This window comes from Lutra lutra, chromosome 4, assembly GCF_902655055.1.
Source record: "Lutra lutra chromosome 4, mLutLut1.2, whole genome shotgun sequence".
NCBI lineage: Eukaryota > Metazoa > Chordata > Mammalia > Carnivora > Mustelidae > Lutra > Lutra lutra.
The window spans coordinates 170,408,670-170,424,707 of NC_062281.1; the positions used below are offsets into that span (position 1 = coordinate 170,408,670).

The 16,038-nt window shown below is 42.3% G+C and overlaps 1 protein-coding gene across 1 annotated transcript in view; it reads left to right on the forward strand.

Moving 5' to 3' along the window:
• Positions 1–16,038, forward strand: part of CLSPN (claspin) — a 32,802-nt gene that overhangs the window by 8,488 nt on the left and 8,276 nt on the right. Inside the window, 12 exon segments of the mRNA XM_047727688.1 lie at positions 3–158; positions 5,328–5,519; positions 9,051–9,292; positions 10,492–10,670; positions 10,927–10,991; positions 11,602–11,613; positions 11,616–11,648; positions 11,651–11,736; positions 11,739–11,801; positions 12,128–12,282; positions 13,638–13,864; positions 14,409–14,520. Of these exon segments, the coding sequence (XP_047583644.1) occupies positions 3–158; positions 5,328–5,519; positions 9,051–9,292; positions 10,492–10,670; positions 10,927–10,991; positions 11,602–11,613; positions 11,616–11,648; positions 11,651–11,736; positions 11,739–11,801; positions 12,128–12,282; positions 13,638–13,864; positions 14,409–14,520 (1,522 nt within the window).

Sequence of the window (16,038 nt, forward strand, 5' to 3'; positions counted from 1 at the left end):
ATGGCAGCAAACTAAATCAATAATTGTGCCACCTGAAAAAGTGAGGAGGTTCACTCTGGATAGACTTAAGCAACTGGGGGTAGATGTTTCCGTTAAACCTCGACTGGGTGCTGATGAAGATTCCTTTGTGATACTTGAAGAACCTGAGACCAACAGAGGTAATCCTTTGAAATGGGGGGAGCCTCTAGAGCAATTTATTTTGGCAACTTTCTATTATTTGCTACTATGGCGGATAGGGAACACGGGAGGAACCCATAACCACACGTGATTGTATTCTGTAGATGTACCAGATATGGGTAAAAATCTATTTGGATAAATTTGGCAGGGCATCAGAGTGTTCCCAACCTTGTTTAAAATGGAAGCCTGTTGGGGTGCCTGGGTGGCTTAGTTGTTTAGCGTCTGCCTTCCTCTCAGGTCAAGATCCCAGGGTCCTGGGAACGAGCCTCACATTGGGCTTCCTGCTTGGTGGGAAGCCTGCTTCTCCCTCTCCCACTCCACCTGCTTGTGTTCTTGCTCTTGCTCTCTCTCTGTCACATAAATAAATAAAATCTTTAAAAAAAAAAAAAAAAAGGAAGCCTGTTGATAGGTTAGTATACAAAAGAGGTACGTCTCTGTTGTATTATGGTATGATATCCAAAAAAGCATTATTCATTTTTTTACAAGATCTTTTTTATTTATTTGACAGAGAGAGACACACACACACATAGCAAAGAGGGAATACAAATAGGGAGAGTAGGAGAGGGAGAAGCAGACTTCCTGTTGAGCGGGGAGCCCAATGTGGGGCTCGTTCCCAGGACTATGGGATCTTGACCTGAGCAGAAGGCAGACATTTAACCGACTGAGCCACACAGGCACCCCAGCATTATTCATTTTTTCACCATTAAGAGAAACATTTGGTTCAGTAAATTGTCTGCAAACTGAATTTCTTTTCTTTCTCTGCTCATTTAACAAATATTAAACTATCCACGACACGCAAGGTTCTGTAGGGCACACCAAGAGCAATCTAAATTTATCGTACATTAAGTTACTTACACTCTTGTAGGAAGATAAGTATGCAAATAACAGTAATGCAAGAGAGAAGGTGGAAAGTGACATCTAGAATGAGTGTGTGTCACTGATGATGGGAAAAAATTATATGAGGGAAAGGGAAAAGTAGTCTTTGCTGAAGGAAACACTTAGAATAAAGTGCTCTGACACTTTAGAGGAAGGATTGGTTTCTTCCAAAAGGTGGTTAAAAGAAGGCTTAAAGAGTAGGTGGATGTAATTACTTGTTCACTGCCTTTCCGTTTATACTTTGAATAGGGATCTTCTGGCTTGTTCCTTACTCTATCACCAGTGCTTCCACAGTGGATGACAAATTATAGGCATTTATATTGGATGAGTGAACGATGAATGGTCCTTCAAGACAGAGTTCAGAGTTCATATATTACCATATTAGGTAATATTACCATATCCTGAATAGTAGGTAGAATTAGGTGTTCCCTCCTCTGTACTGAGGCAGTATGGCATGATAATCAGCAAATAAGTCTTTGTAGCAAGACCAAGGTTTGAATCTGGACTATGCTACTCACTCTTTAACCTTGAGTGTGCTATTATATGACCTCTCCGAGCCATCTTCTTTAAGGAAAAAAAAAAAAAAAAAAAGGATATCCAGTTCCCAGGGCTATAGTGAAGATGTGTTGAAATAAGTCACAGAAATAGATGGCATAAGGAAACCCTCAAATAGTGGCTCCTATTTCTATTATTAGTGAAACTACTTACATCATAACCATAACAGCTTCTGGCTGGCAGGTACTCTGTCATCCATGGTATCTAGTCTCTAAATTATACCCTATGAGTCTTTGTTGACTAAATGGGTGGGTTTTTTGGAAGTGGAGGGAAGGACCTTCTTGGAAGGGACAGAGTGAGCTCTGCATAGAGCATATGGGTAGGATGGATAAGTCTGTTTGACCAGAGCAGGAGGTGAAGTGAAAAGAGTTGTATAACAGAACCAGCATAGCTCCATTAGCAAAGAAGCAGGGAAATAAGTTGTTGAACATGGAGGGAAAGTTTCGTGATGTGGACCAGAAATAATCTGAACAGCGCCGGAGTAAGAGAGGGGGAAGAAACATTTCTTAAATAGTTACAATACTAGACACTGTGAGGGAATCTAAACCGTTCTGGACTGAGACAGGAAAAGGAAGAAACCTTTTTTTTTTTTTTTTTTTGAATGCCTACTATATTAGACATTGATAGAGTCTCTATTATTGTTCTTAATTCTCACAGCCCCGGGTATTATTTTGCAGTGAAGAGACAGAGACTTGGAGAGGTTGGGTCATTTTTTCCAACATTACATTTGGCTTATATAGGGAACTAGCACAGTGCTTGGCACGTCGTAGGCATTTATTTTTAACTCAAAATATGTTTTCCTTCAGAAATAGTATTTGACGTGAAAGTTGGGTTTCCATGCCAGCCAGTTCCATATGTATGAACTTAGGATCAACTTTTATTTATCCGTGCAAGAAACTTTTATCTAGCATGGTGTCGGCTGCTGTGTATACAAGACATAGTCCCTGCTCTCAAGGAAGTTCAAGTCTAGTAGGAGGGACAGACAGGCACACAGACCATTTCACGACTAGATGGTAAGGGCTGGGTATACTGTGAGACTAGAGGAAGGGTAGCTCCCTTGAGTACCTCGTTGGGAGACAGGGAGGCTTCTGAAAGGAACCAGGACCAGAGCTAAGTCCTGAAAGCCAATAGGAGGTTCCAAAGCAGAGAGGTGAGGGAGGGCATTCTTGGTGGAGGGAACAGACCTGCAAATGGCCCAACAGCGACAAGAGAGAGAACAGGATATTCTGGTGAACCAGAGTAAAGATTGCAAAGGCATTGTGGATGGGTAATGAGAGGCCAGGTCATGCAGGGTTTTTAGGCCTGGGGGGAGCTGAGCCTTTTCCCTTTTATTAGAAGAGAACCACTGACAGATTTTTAGCAAAGGAAATTTTTAGCAAAATAGTCATTTTGGGAAGTTCAATCTGGTAGCTAGCTGGGTGGACATGGGAAAGGGTTAAGAGTAAAAGCAGTAGGAACAGCTTAGTTTCCTTAACCTCACATAAAATAAGATTTCCATGAGAAAAGGCAGGTAGATCTCAACTTAGGGATGCCAGAAATGTAGGACTCCTGCTTCCCGTAATAGTGTAGGGAATAATCTCTGCCCTTAATTCTTCTACTTTCTGGACTAAAATATGAGAATGAGAACAGTTTTAGATTCAAGCTGCTGCTGGTGGAGACCTGAGCTGGAGCAGACACTTTTCACGGAGGACACGAATGGACCTGGGCAGAGACTGATTGAGTGAGAGGAGCCTGAGCAGGGTTTCTAAGGTGAGGGGAGAGATGGTTGAGTCATGTAGTAAAAGGCAAGGGAAGTAGGTGCCAGGTATGCTGGAGTTGAAGAGCTTTAAGGAGACTGACTTTCTCTAGAAGAATGAAGGCAACTCCTCTGCTTCACTATTATTTTGGGTCCCAAACATATCTTCCTCCACATCCATTTGTTCTGTTCTATTGGGGCCAATAGCAACCTGCTTACTTCTGTTACCTTTCCACTTGCATTTCCCCATTGCTTCCAGCCTTACTGAACTGCTAGAAAAGCAGGTGCAAACTTACATCTTCTCTTCCTAGACTTTTGTTTATCATTCATTTTTTAATTTTTTAAAAGATTCTATTTATTTATTTGACACAGTGAGACACAGTGAGAGAGGGACACAAGCAGGGGGACACAAGCAGGGGGAGTGGGAGAGGGAGAAGCAGGCTTCCCGCTGAGCAGGGAGCTTAATGTGGGACTCGATCCCAGGACCCTGGGGTCATGACCTGAGCCAAAGGCAGAGGTTTAAGGACTGAGCCACCCAGGTGCCCTCAGGTGCGTTTTAGAAAAAGAATCAAACTTGAAGTGTTCTGACATTTTAGATGGAAGAGAAGGCACGTGAAAATATCTAACATACCTTAAACCCAAAGGAATCTTTTTTATAACTATCAGCTCTCTTGAAACAGCCCACTATGGTGTGAGATCTTAAACAGAGGCAGAAGGTGAAGATGTCAGGTCACAGCTAGCTGAGGGAGAAAGGAAAAAGAAATTCTGAGCTATTATAGCAATGGGGAAGTGGGGAGAGACCCTGTTGTCGTTGGACCACTGAACTAACTGCTCCCAGCATATATATTCCCCTTTGTATACTAGTCGGGTGTGTGGTATAGAGGCCACGTGTAAATAGGATTTCCTTCCTGATGATATTGATCTTACTAGTACAACAGTTTCACCAACAGACTTTTCCAGTCCTGCTGCTGAGTTACATCACTAACTGGATGGATTATCATTTCTCCCTTTTTTTTAAATTGATGTTGTCCGTATTTAATAAAATTGCTAATTAATAGTGAAATGTTCAGAATAGGTAAATTTTTAAAAAGAGGCTGGAATCTATGAAAAATTAAGCCACTGAATGATAATTAGGGTGCAGTTTCTACCAGTTCAATACTTTTTTTTTAAGAATTGCCTACATTTGGGACGCCTGGGTGGTTCAGTTGGTTAAGCAGCTGCCTTCGGCTCAGGTCATGATCCTAGCGTCCTGGGATCGAGTCCCACATCAGGCTCCTTGCTCGGCGGGGAGCCTGCTTCTCCCTCTGCCTGCCATTCTGTCTGCCTGTGCTTGCTCTCTCTCCCTCTCTCTCTGACAAATAAATAAAATCTAAAAAAAAAAAAAAAAAAAAAAAACCCTATTTAAAAAAAAAAAAGAATTGCCTACATTTATCTGAAACTACTAATATATGTTAATTAACTGAATTTATTTATTTTTTTAAAAGATTTTATTTATTTATTTGTTAGAGAGAGAGAGAGAGCATGAGCACAGGCAGACAGAGTGGTAGGCAGAGGCAGAGGGAGAAGCAGGCTCCCCGCCGAGCAAGGAGCCCGATGTGGGACTCGATCCCAGGTTGCTGGGATCATGACCTGAGCCGAAGGCAGCCGCTTAACCAACTGAGCCACCCAGGCGTCCCTTAACTGAATTTAAATCTTAAAAATGAGGAAAAGAAAGAATTGTTTACATCTAGAAACTTCAGTTATAAATTTCTACCGTAAAATGATTTGTGAAGTATACTGGGGAAGAACAATTGCAACATTTTATTAGTTCGGGTTAAGTTATATGGGTATGAATTTGACATAGGTGTTAGTAGCAAAGGAGTGTTTGGTGTCTTTGGGTATTTTTTTTCCCCCCGGACAATTTTTGAACTTAAACATAACTGGAATCTTAAAGGAAAGAGTTTAAGCATGGCAAACTGACATACTTGTTGGTGTTTGGATCTAGAACTGGAAGCTTTGAAACAGCGTTTCTGGAAGCATGCTAACCCAGTGGTCAAGCCCAGGGCTGGTCAGAAGGTGAATGTAAACATCATAGTGAAAGGCATGGATACTGATGGAAAGGAAGAGCTGAAGGCAGATGTGGTACCTGTGACTTTGGCTGCTGAGAAGCTGGATGGAGCAGGCCACACAAAGCCAGGTATCTGAGTTCATGTTTTTGTTCGTTTGATTCCTTATGCTTTGTACTCGGGCAGGTATTTATGGCGACTGAAGACCTTGTCATGAAAAGTTCTAGAATCTCTTTCCTTGGACACTTTGGAGATTGGATAGCAGTACCTGTGGAATGATTCACATGTAGCATTGCTTAGATGTGTGGGGTGGGTAGGATGACTTTATTTCCAATTGTCTTTGTCTTGTAAAAAACAATAAATAGAAATGCCTGGCTGGCTCAGTCAGAAGAACATGCAACTCTCGATCTTGGGGTTGTGAGTTTGAGTCCCCCATGGTGTATAGGGATTACTTAAGGAAAAAACTTTAAAAACTAACATATTAATTTAAAAAACTATAAATATTCATGTAGAAAACACGAAGAATAAAGACAAAGCTTCTACGATTCTCTATCAGAGACACAACTATATTGTATCTTTTTTTTTTCATTTGTTTATTGTAGAGAGAGCATGAGCATGAGTTGGGGGAGGGACAGAGAACAAGAGAGAGATTGGGAGAGAGAATCTCAAGCAGACATCCTCCTGAGCCCAGGGCTTGATCTCACAACCCTGAGTTTATGAACTAAGCTGAAATCCAGAGTCCATCCCTTAACCTCCTGAGCCACCCAAGCATCCCTATTGTGTATCTTTTTAATCTCTCTTTCCATGTATGTATGTATATGTTTTTAGAAACAATAGGATGATTAGACCATGCATTTGGATTTTTTTTAATTTTTTTTTAAGATTTTTAAAATTTATTTGATGTAGCGAGAGAGATAAGGAGAGCAGGAACACAAGCAGGGGGAGTGGGAAAGGGAGAAGCAGGTTTCCCGTGAACAGGGAGCCCGATGCAGGGCTTGATCCCAGAACACTGGGATCATGCCCAGAGCCGAAGGCAGACCCTTAACGACTGACCGAACCACCCCAGTGCCCCTGCATTCTGATTTCTTATCTGCTTTTTTGTTTTAACAATGTCTGTAGTCCCCACTTCTACTCTGAAAATACAATTAGTATGACACAAAGAAAAAAATTAAGACACTGAGGAAAATGTATGAAATGTAAAGTTATTCTTCCTAAAGGTAGCTGTTCACAGTTTTTTGTGTGTTCTAGGAAGAAAATTCATAATGTATATGTATACCATTGTGTGTGTGTGGGAGAGAAAGAGACAGACAGACATTGGATACTTACTTTCAGCCAGGCACTGCGCTAGGTACTTTACTGTAGATAACATCAATATCTTTATTTTATATATGAAGAAACTGATATACAAAGCATTTAAACCACTTGCTCGAGTTTACACAGCCCGTGAGTAGTAGAACCAGCAGCCTAATCCAGACCTCGTAACTTCAGAGCTCAGATACACATTTTCTTGCTTCTGAAGTTTTTTTTTTTTTTTTTTTTAAGATTTATTTATTTATTTATTTATTTGACAGAGATCACAAGTAGGCAGGGAGGCAGGCAGAGAGAGGAGGGAAGCAGCCTCCCTACCGAGCAGAGAGCCCGATGCAGGGCTTGATCCCAGGACACTTGGGATCATGACCAGAGCCGAAGGCAGACCCTTAACGACTGAGCCACTCTAGTGCCCCTGCATTCTATTTCTTATCTGTTTTTTTGTTTTAACAATGTTAAAACAAGAGTGGGAGAGGGAAAAGCAGGCTTCCCGTGAACAGGGATCCCGATGCAGGGCTCTATCCCAGGACCCTGGGATTATGACCTGAGCTGAAGGCAGAGGCTTTAACCCACTGAGGCACCCAGGCACCCGCTTTTAAAGGGTTTTTTTTTTTTTAACAGCTGCATAATATTCCATTGTGCAACTATAACATGATTTGTTTAACTATACTCCTGTTAATGAATATCTTGTTTATTCTAGTTCTTGGCATTTTATACAGTGTTTCACCCCAGTATCAGGTGTATATTGGTGTATCTGGATGCAGAATTCCTTACTCCGTGGAATTATTGAGTCAAATTTTGATATGTATCATCCCATTGTCCTTCAAAATAGTTGTACCAAGGGCACCTGGGCACCTGGGTGGCTTAGTCGGTTAAGCATCTGCCTTTGCCTCAGGTCATGATCTCAGGGTCCTGGGATCGAGTCCCATGTCTCACTCTCTGCTTAGCCAGGAGTCTGTTTCTACCTCCCCTCTGCTACTCCCCCTGGTAGTGCTCTCTCTCTTTGGCTCAAATAAATAAATAAAATCTTTAGGGCGCCTGGGTGGCTCAGTGGGTTAGGCCTCTGCCTTCGGCTTGGATCATGATCTCAGGGTCCTGGGATCAAGTCCCGAGTCGGGCTCTCTGCTCAGCGGGGAGCCTGCTTCCCCCTCTCTCTCTGCCTGCCTCTCTGTCTACTTGTGATCTCTCTCTGTGTGTCAAATAAATAAAAATAAAATCTTAAAAAAAAAAATAGTTGTACCAATTCCACACGGAATCGCAGTGTGTAAGAGTTCCTCTATCTTCTTGTTAATAAGAGATATTATCAAACCTTCTAATTTTTGCCAAATATGTCAAATTATTTTGACAAATTATTTTGATTTGTATCACTTTAATTAGAAATGAGGGGAGGGGTGCCTCACTGTCTCAGGTGATGGAGCATACAACTCTTGGTCTTGGGGTTGTGAGTTCAAGTCCCACGTTGGGTGTAGAGATTACTTAAAAATAAAATCTTTAAAAAAAAGAAATAAGGTTAAGCATTACTTTTTTTTTTTTTTTAAGATTTTATTTATTTGACAGAGAGAGAGAGATCACAAGTAGGCAGAGAGGCAGGCAGAGAGAGGAGGAAGCAGGCTCAGTGCTGAGCAGAGAGCCCGATGCGGGGCTCGATCCCAGGACGCTGAGATCATGACCTGAGCCGAAGGCAGAGGCTTAACCCACTGAGCCACCCAGGCGCCCCGGTTAAGCATTACTTTTGTTTATTAACCACATATGTTCATTTTTTCTTTGAATATACCCTTTGCCCATTTTACTCTTGTTTCTTTTTTTCCTTAATATTATCAGTGTTGGGGCGCCTGGGTGGCTCAGTGGGTTAAGCCGCTGCCTTCGGCTCAGGTCATGATCTCAGGGTCCTGGGATCGAGTCCCGCATCGGGCTCTCTGCTCAGCGGGGAGCCTGCTTCCCTCTCTCTCTCTCTCTCTCTGCCTGCCTCTCTGTCTACTTGTGATCTCTCTCTGTCAAATAAATAAAATTAAAAAAAAAAAATCTAAAATATTATCAGTGTTGTCCTTCATGGCTTCTGAGCCAGAGCCAGAGTCCTGCTCTTCCACCGTGTTTTTGTTCTTTAATAACTTTATAATCTCTGTGTGGTATATTATTCCAGGGTGTAGGACATCACTGTGAAAGTTCTCTTTTACATTTTAGTTCTTTATACTCCTTATTTGTTAAGGTAACAAAAGCCAAGAGTACTAAAGTCTCTGATTTTCCTTTGGGGATGTGACTAGAACACTTCTGGAGTTGCCTGAAACACATGCTTCCATGATTACAGTGGGTAGTCGGTCATTCTGTCTGAAGTGTTTCTCCGTATTTCTGTTCAGGTGAAAAGCTTCAGGTGCTGAAAGCCAAACTACAGGAAGCGATGAAACTCCGTAGGCTTGAGGAGCGCCAAAAGCGCCAAGCATTATTTAAGTTAGATAATGAAGATGGATTTGAAGAAGAGGAAGAGGAGGAAGAAATGACGGATGAGTCAGAGGAAGATGGAGAAGAGGAGGAAGAGGGAGATTTAGAGCAAGAAGAGGAAGATTTAGAGCAAGAAGTGGAGGAAGAAGGCAATCAGGAGGTTCTGAAAATTATTTAATTTTGTTACTTGGTCAGGATGGATAAGAAAAAGAGAAAATCAGATTTGAATAAGAGCAGAGTAAGCATGTATAATTGTATAAGAGACTTTAGGGCCAGAGGTGATGTAACTAGCTCAGAGGTACTGAAGTCCTAGTGCATTCAGTTCTCTCAGCACCTTTGACTACCTGCCGTTTACAGGGCCCTAGCCTTAGCTTCTACCTGTTAGTCTGCTTGTTGAAACATAGGGCTAAAATGGAAACAGCTTTGTATTCATAGTTGCTTTTATCTTGTTGTTTACATAGTTTTCTCTATTTAGGATGAACAGCGGTCTTAACCTTGGTCAGGTGGAGGTCTGGAATAAGTTCTCAGGCAAGCTGAGTCCTTCCTGAGTTTCTTTCTTCACTGAGGAGGGTATTTTTAGAAGGGCCTCTTGCCCTTGTTTCTGGCTAGGTAAGATAGATGATGATAGGGTTTTGGGTACTGAGAAAAAGAAAAAAGCCACCAAAGGAAATACATACATACATACACAAGAAAAAAGAAAAGCTCCCTTGCTGGAATTCTGCAGTCATTGTGAGAGTTGGCTCCTATTTATCCTTGGGTAAAGAAAAAAGAAAGAAAGGGCGCCTGGGTGGCTCAGTGGGGTAAGCCACTGCCTTCGGCTCAGGTCATGATCTCAGGGTCCTGGGATCGAGTCCCGCATCGGGCTCTCTGCTCAGCGGGGAGCCTGCTTCCCTCTCTCTCTGCCTGCCTCTCTGTCTACTTGTGATCTCTCTCTCTGTCAAATAAATAAATAAATAAATCTTTAAAAAAAAAAAAAAAAAAGAAAGAAAAGAAAAAAGAAAGAAAGAAAGCAAAGGCCGAACTAGGTAGCATGTCACAGTCTGGTTTTGGTCTGAGGCCACTAGTTGTCCTTCAATCTCAGGCTAATTATTTAGCCTCTTATTGCCTCAATAAATGATAACCTAGTCTTTCACAATCTTTTAGCAATTTGGGGAAGGTAAAAGGTAAAATAAGTATAAAAGAGCTCTAGAAGTGTCGGAAAGTTATGTTACTGCTAATGGTTAGACCAAGCTTCCTTCAGATTTACCTTTTCAGATCTAAGATGTGACCTGTAACCAAGCAGCCATATATTTGGCTAACAGCATATTTGCTTTTGAATTTTTTGACTCTTTTTGTTTTTGGGTGGCGTGATTGGTGAAGATTGCAGAATTCCTTCTCGGTAGTGAAGAAATAGAAACCAAAGACGAGAAAGAAATAGATAAAGACAACAGTGATGGCAGTAGTGACATTGGGAAATCAGTTGGACTTCTGTCTGTCCCCAAGCCTCTGTCATCCGATTCTACCTTACTTCTATTTAAGGACAACTCTTCCAAGATGGGGTAAGTAATTCTCTCTAGTGAAAGATAAGATTCCCTTGGGTTTGCCCTCTCATAAGAAGCAAAAACATGGGGCACCTGGGTGGCTCAGTCGGTTGAGCGTCTGACTCTTGATATCTGCTGAGGCATGAACTCATGGGTCATAGGATGGAGACTTGCGTCTGACTCCAAGCTCAGTGGGGAGTCTGCTTGGGATTCTGTCTCTGCCTCTCCCCTTAAAAAAAAGCGGAAACAAACAATTTACTTTCTTATTTTATAGTTATTTTCCTAGTGAAGAAAAATCAGAAACAGATGAAATCTCAGGCAAAAGGTCTAGCAAACTGGGTAAGTAATGACTCTTACACAGAACCTGACTTTTCTTAGCTCCTCTAGCTTTGGTACTTAAGGACTACAATTCCATAAGATTCCTTTTTTTTTTTTTTTTTTTAACTCTAGTAGACTTTTCTCAGTCTTCCCTGTGGCAATGAAAAGAACTTATGAGTTAGAAGATTTTTCTAAAAGGACTTTGTGAATTAGAAGATTTTTCTTCGTTCTGTTTTTGAAAGCTTACATTTGGTTTCCTTACAGTTGACTATGGACATATAATAAGTCCTTAGTAGTATGTGTTGATTAAGTGAACCATGAAACATTTCTGTCCTATGTAGATGAAAAGAAGATGAATACGTGATTGGATAACAGGGAGAGGGATGATAGGTGTTAGGCAGGGTGAGAGAAAGATGGGAACTTTCAGGTGTCACTTAGCTTAGTGACAAACCCCAACTGTATAATGCCATTTTAGTACCATAATTCACCTTCACCTTCATGTTTTAGAACTTAGAACTTGAGGGGTTTGCCTATGAATGTTATCTGAGCAGTTTCTTCTCAATTCTTTTTCCTAAAGAGATCCACCTTATTTCTGGACCTATGCACTTAAAAGTTATTTCTCTTTCTTTAGATGAAGAGGATTCATCTCATTGCTAACAAAGGAGAGCAGCCACAATAGTATTTTGAGCTGATTGGCTCCACGATTCCATCCTATCAGCCTTGCAACAGACAGACAGGCCGGGGAACCAGCTTTTTTCGCTACAGCCAGGAGGATTCAGATCTCCTTCCCCTGGGCTATTTCGAGCCAGTCTGGTCAGCTCAGCTTCTAAGGTAAGATGGTAATGGTTTTCTAATCTCCTCCCCCTTTTACTTCCCACACTGCTAAATTGTGTCAAAGCCAAGCAACTCCCACCACATTATGTATGTTAGTTTAAAGAAACCACCCCCTTTGTGTATTAAAAACAAGCCTCATCCAGCATTCTTACTTTCTTGAAGACGTTTTTCCTTTATTCTTCTCTTGGCTATGCATTGTCCTCCTCAACTGCAATTGCCTGAGAGTAGATAAAATCCTGCAAATAGCAACTTCTGTTGTTGTCATGACAGTGAATGACAATTATAAAATGTTTTGTTTTTGTTTGGTTTTGTTTTGGTGCCAGAGTTCAGGAAAGCTGTCTGAGCCTTCGCTTCCCATAGAGGATTCCCAGGATCTGTATAACGCCTCCCCAGAGCCTAAGACACTTTTCCTAGGAGCCGGAGACTTCCAGTTCTGTTTAGAAGATGACACTCAGAGCCAACTGTTGGATGCAGATGGGTAGGTAGTTTTATGTTTCTGTGGGTGGAATGGTGCTGGGTACTGCTTAATTTTGTTTAAAAATAAAGTGAGCTTCTGTTGCTCCATCTGTGCTTTCTCTTCTGAGAAAGAGAAGGTGTACAGACCATTAGTATTACATTCTGCAAGTTTGAACAAAAGCTCTCCAGAAAATAAAACGTAAATAGTCCTTGCTGGCATTCTGATCCTTCGAGCTCTGCTTTCCTTGAAATGCACAGCTCTTGTAAGGGCATCAGATTATCTGTCCTGCTGTGTTAGGATTGAAGTGTGGGATTGAGGGTGGACAGAGCTGTGGCACATTACATGGACATAACACCAAGTTCTACTCTGGTACTGTCTGAAACCTAAAACTATCCTTTACCCCTTTACCTTTCTAATAGCATTTGTTCTCTTACTAAACTCCCTCCCTCTTTAGAGTATCACAGGGCTACAGTTTGAATCCTTTATCTTCTGGTTTGGGATCCAGCTTTTTTTTTTTTTTTTAAGATTTTATTGTATATGAGAGAGAGCACAAGCAGGAGGAGGGGCAGAGGGAGAGGGAGAAGCAAGCTCCCTGCTGAGCAGGGACACTGACACAGGGCTTGATCCTAGGACCCTGAGATCATGACCTGAGCCACGGTACCCCTGGAATTCAGCTTTTTTTTTTTTTTTTTTTTAAGATTTTATTTATTTATTTGACAGAGATCACAGTAGGCAGAGAGAGAGAGGAGGAAGCAGGCTTCCCACTGAGCAGAGAGCCCGATGTGGGGCTCGATCCCAGGACCCTGAGATCATGACCTGAGCTGAAGGCAGAGGCTTTAACCCACTGAGCCACCCAGGTGCCCCTGGAATTCAGCTTTTAAGATTAGTTTTAGAAAGATCAAATTTTGGGGACACCTAGGTGGCTCAGTGGGTTAAGCATCTGCCTTCGGCTCAGATCATGATCCAAGGGTCCTGAGATTGATTTCCACATTGGGCTCCTTACTCAGTGGAGAGGGTACTTCTCCCTCTCTCTGCAGCTCCCCCTGCTTGTGCTCTCTCTCTCTGACAAATAAATAAATAAAATCTTGAAAAAAGAAAAGAAAAGAAACATCAAATTTTTTTACCCACAGTATGCCTGGGTGGCTCATTCAGTTAAACATCTGACTCTTGATTTCAGCTCAGGTCATGATCTCAGGGTCATGAGCTCAAACCCTGCCTTGGGCTCTGCCCTGGGCATGAAGCCTGCCTAAGATTCTCTTTTTCCTTCTCCATCAACCCCTCCCCCACCTTCTTAAAAAAAATCCTCTTTAAATTTTTTACTCACTACTTTGTTTTTTCCCCTAGAGAATGTCTTATATTCTTTATTGTGCTTGTAGGTTCTTAAATGTTAGAAACCACAGGAACCAGTACCAAGCTCTGAAGCCAGGGTTGCCATTGGCCAGTATGGATGAGAATGCCATGGATGCAGACATGGATGAGCTTTTGGATCTGTGTACTGGAAAGTTCCCATCTCAGACTGAAAAATCTCTGCCCAGGAAGAACGACAAGAAAGAGAACCTAGAAGAACTTCTGAATCTTTGTTCAGGAAAATTCACTTCTCAGGGTAAATAGCCAAGAGATCAGGCTCACCATAGTAAATATCTTAAGTCATTGTCCTTGAAGAGAAGCCTGTTACCCTTGGGTGAGAAATTCACAGAAGGCAGGGCTGTGACGGATTCTTGTGGGTGGTTTGAATTCTTAGCTTCCTGACATTTGGAGCCCTTTCTTTCTTAACGTGATAAAATGTCAACTTAAGCTTCAGTGATTTCTTAACTTAACCCATGTGATTTCTCATTTATGGTTAATATGCATGCAAAGCTTAGAAGAGAGTTGGTGTATAGTTAATTTCATATCAGTGCCTACTTATTTCCACCTGCGTGTTCCTTCCTCCCCGATGCTAGAATGTCAGCTCTCTGAGAGCTGGGATTTTTGTTTTGTTCACTACCATATCCCTGGTGCCTGGCACATAGTAAGCACCAAATAAGGATTTGTTGAATGAATGGATGGTGAGCTCTTTTTGGCAAGCTTACCTTAGAACTGTATTGAGCTGGGGAAAGGACAGAGCTGTTCTTTCTTGATGACAAATCTTTTTCTTTGTTGTGGTATAGACGCCTCTACTCTGGCTCCATCAGAGTTAAGTAAGCAGGAGAAGGAGAGCAGCTTGGGGGATCCCATGGAAGAAGCACTTGCTCTTTGCTCAGGTTCTTTCCCCACAGACAGGTGAGTCTCAGTGATTGGAGGGAATGTAGGAAGGCCCAGACTTCTGATAAAATCCTGAGGTCAGCAATAAGGAACCATCTTAGGCGCTTCCTATCCTGAGAGTCTTACGGTACATTTGAGTCTTATTTGCAAAGTAAAGAAATTACAATACTTTCCTTTAGTTGGTGGAGAACAGGGTTAAAGAAAGCAAAAGTACGGAGTGCCTGTTTGACTCAGTCGGTCAAGCCTCCGCCTTGGGCTCAGGTTGTGATCTCAGGATCCTGGGACTGAGCCTGGTGTCAGGCCCCGAGTTGGGCTCCGTCCTCAGCAGGGAGTCTGCTTGTCCCTCTGCCTCTCCCTCCACCACTCCTCCCACTGGTGCTTTCTCTCTCTCTCAAATAAAGTCTTTTTTTTTTTTAAGATTTTATTTATTTGTTTATTTGAAAGAGAGAAAAATCGAGAGAAAAGGCATAAGTAGGGGGAAGAATAGAAGCAGATTCCTTGCTGAGTGGGAGCCCGATGTGGGGTTCAATCCCAGGACCCTGGGATCATGACCTGAGCCGAAAGCAGATGCTTAACCCACTGAGCCACATAGGCGCCCCAATAAATAAAATCTTGGAAAAAACTAAAAAGGGCAAGAATAGAAACTTAGAGCTAAAGCTGGGAGGCAGAGAGTGCAGAGGACTGGGCATTGCTCATTTCTTTGGCTCTGATCTACTGTTGTGCCAGGGCTCCAGTCAGCCTTGTGTCTGCCTCCTTGAGTAGGCCAGGATCCCATCTAAACAGCCTCCTAGGGCAGCTCCCCACTATGGGGGCCCTGACCAAGTTCCAGACCAGCATTGTCTCCTGGGACATTGCCACAGCAGCCATGTTTATTGGTGCTGAGGCTGCCACGGTTAGTGTGGCTGGTTCAGGGGCTGGCTCTGAACAGTGGCAGCTTTGACCATTGGCTGTGCTAGGAACCCTTCTCTCCAGGGGCAGCTCTTCTGTACCATTCTGGGCTTTGCCCTATCTGAGGACACGGGGCTCTTCTGTGTGATGGTCGCCTTCCTCATTCTCTTCGGCACGTGAGCCTTCGTGGGGGTCACCTACCTGTCCCTGCTGCTTCAGTTTAAGGCCATGGCTGGTACTAAATGTGTGCCAAGCTTTACCATTAAACACAACATTTCTCTTTAAAAAGGGGGGAGGGCAAGAATAAGCACATGAAAGTGTTCAACACTAATAATTAGGGAAATACAAATCAAAACCACAGTAAGATACCACCTCACGCCGATTAGGGTGGCGACTATAAAGAGAAAAAAAAAAAGCCCATAAAATAATAAGTGTTTGCGAGGATATGGAGAAATTGGAACCCTTATCCACTGCTGGTGGGAAATGTAAAATGTGGAAGCTTCTGTGGAAGTCAGAATGGCAGTGTCTCAAAAAATTAAAAATAGAAGATGATCCAGCAATTCCACTTTCAAATATATTCACAAAAGAAGTGAAAACAGGGTCTCAGGTGTTTGTATACCCATATTCATCCTAGCATTACTCATGATG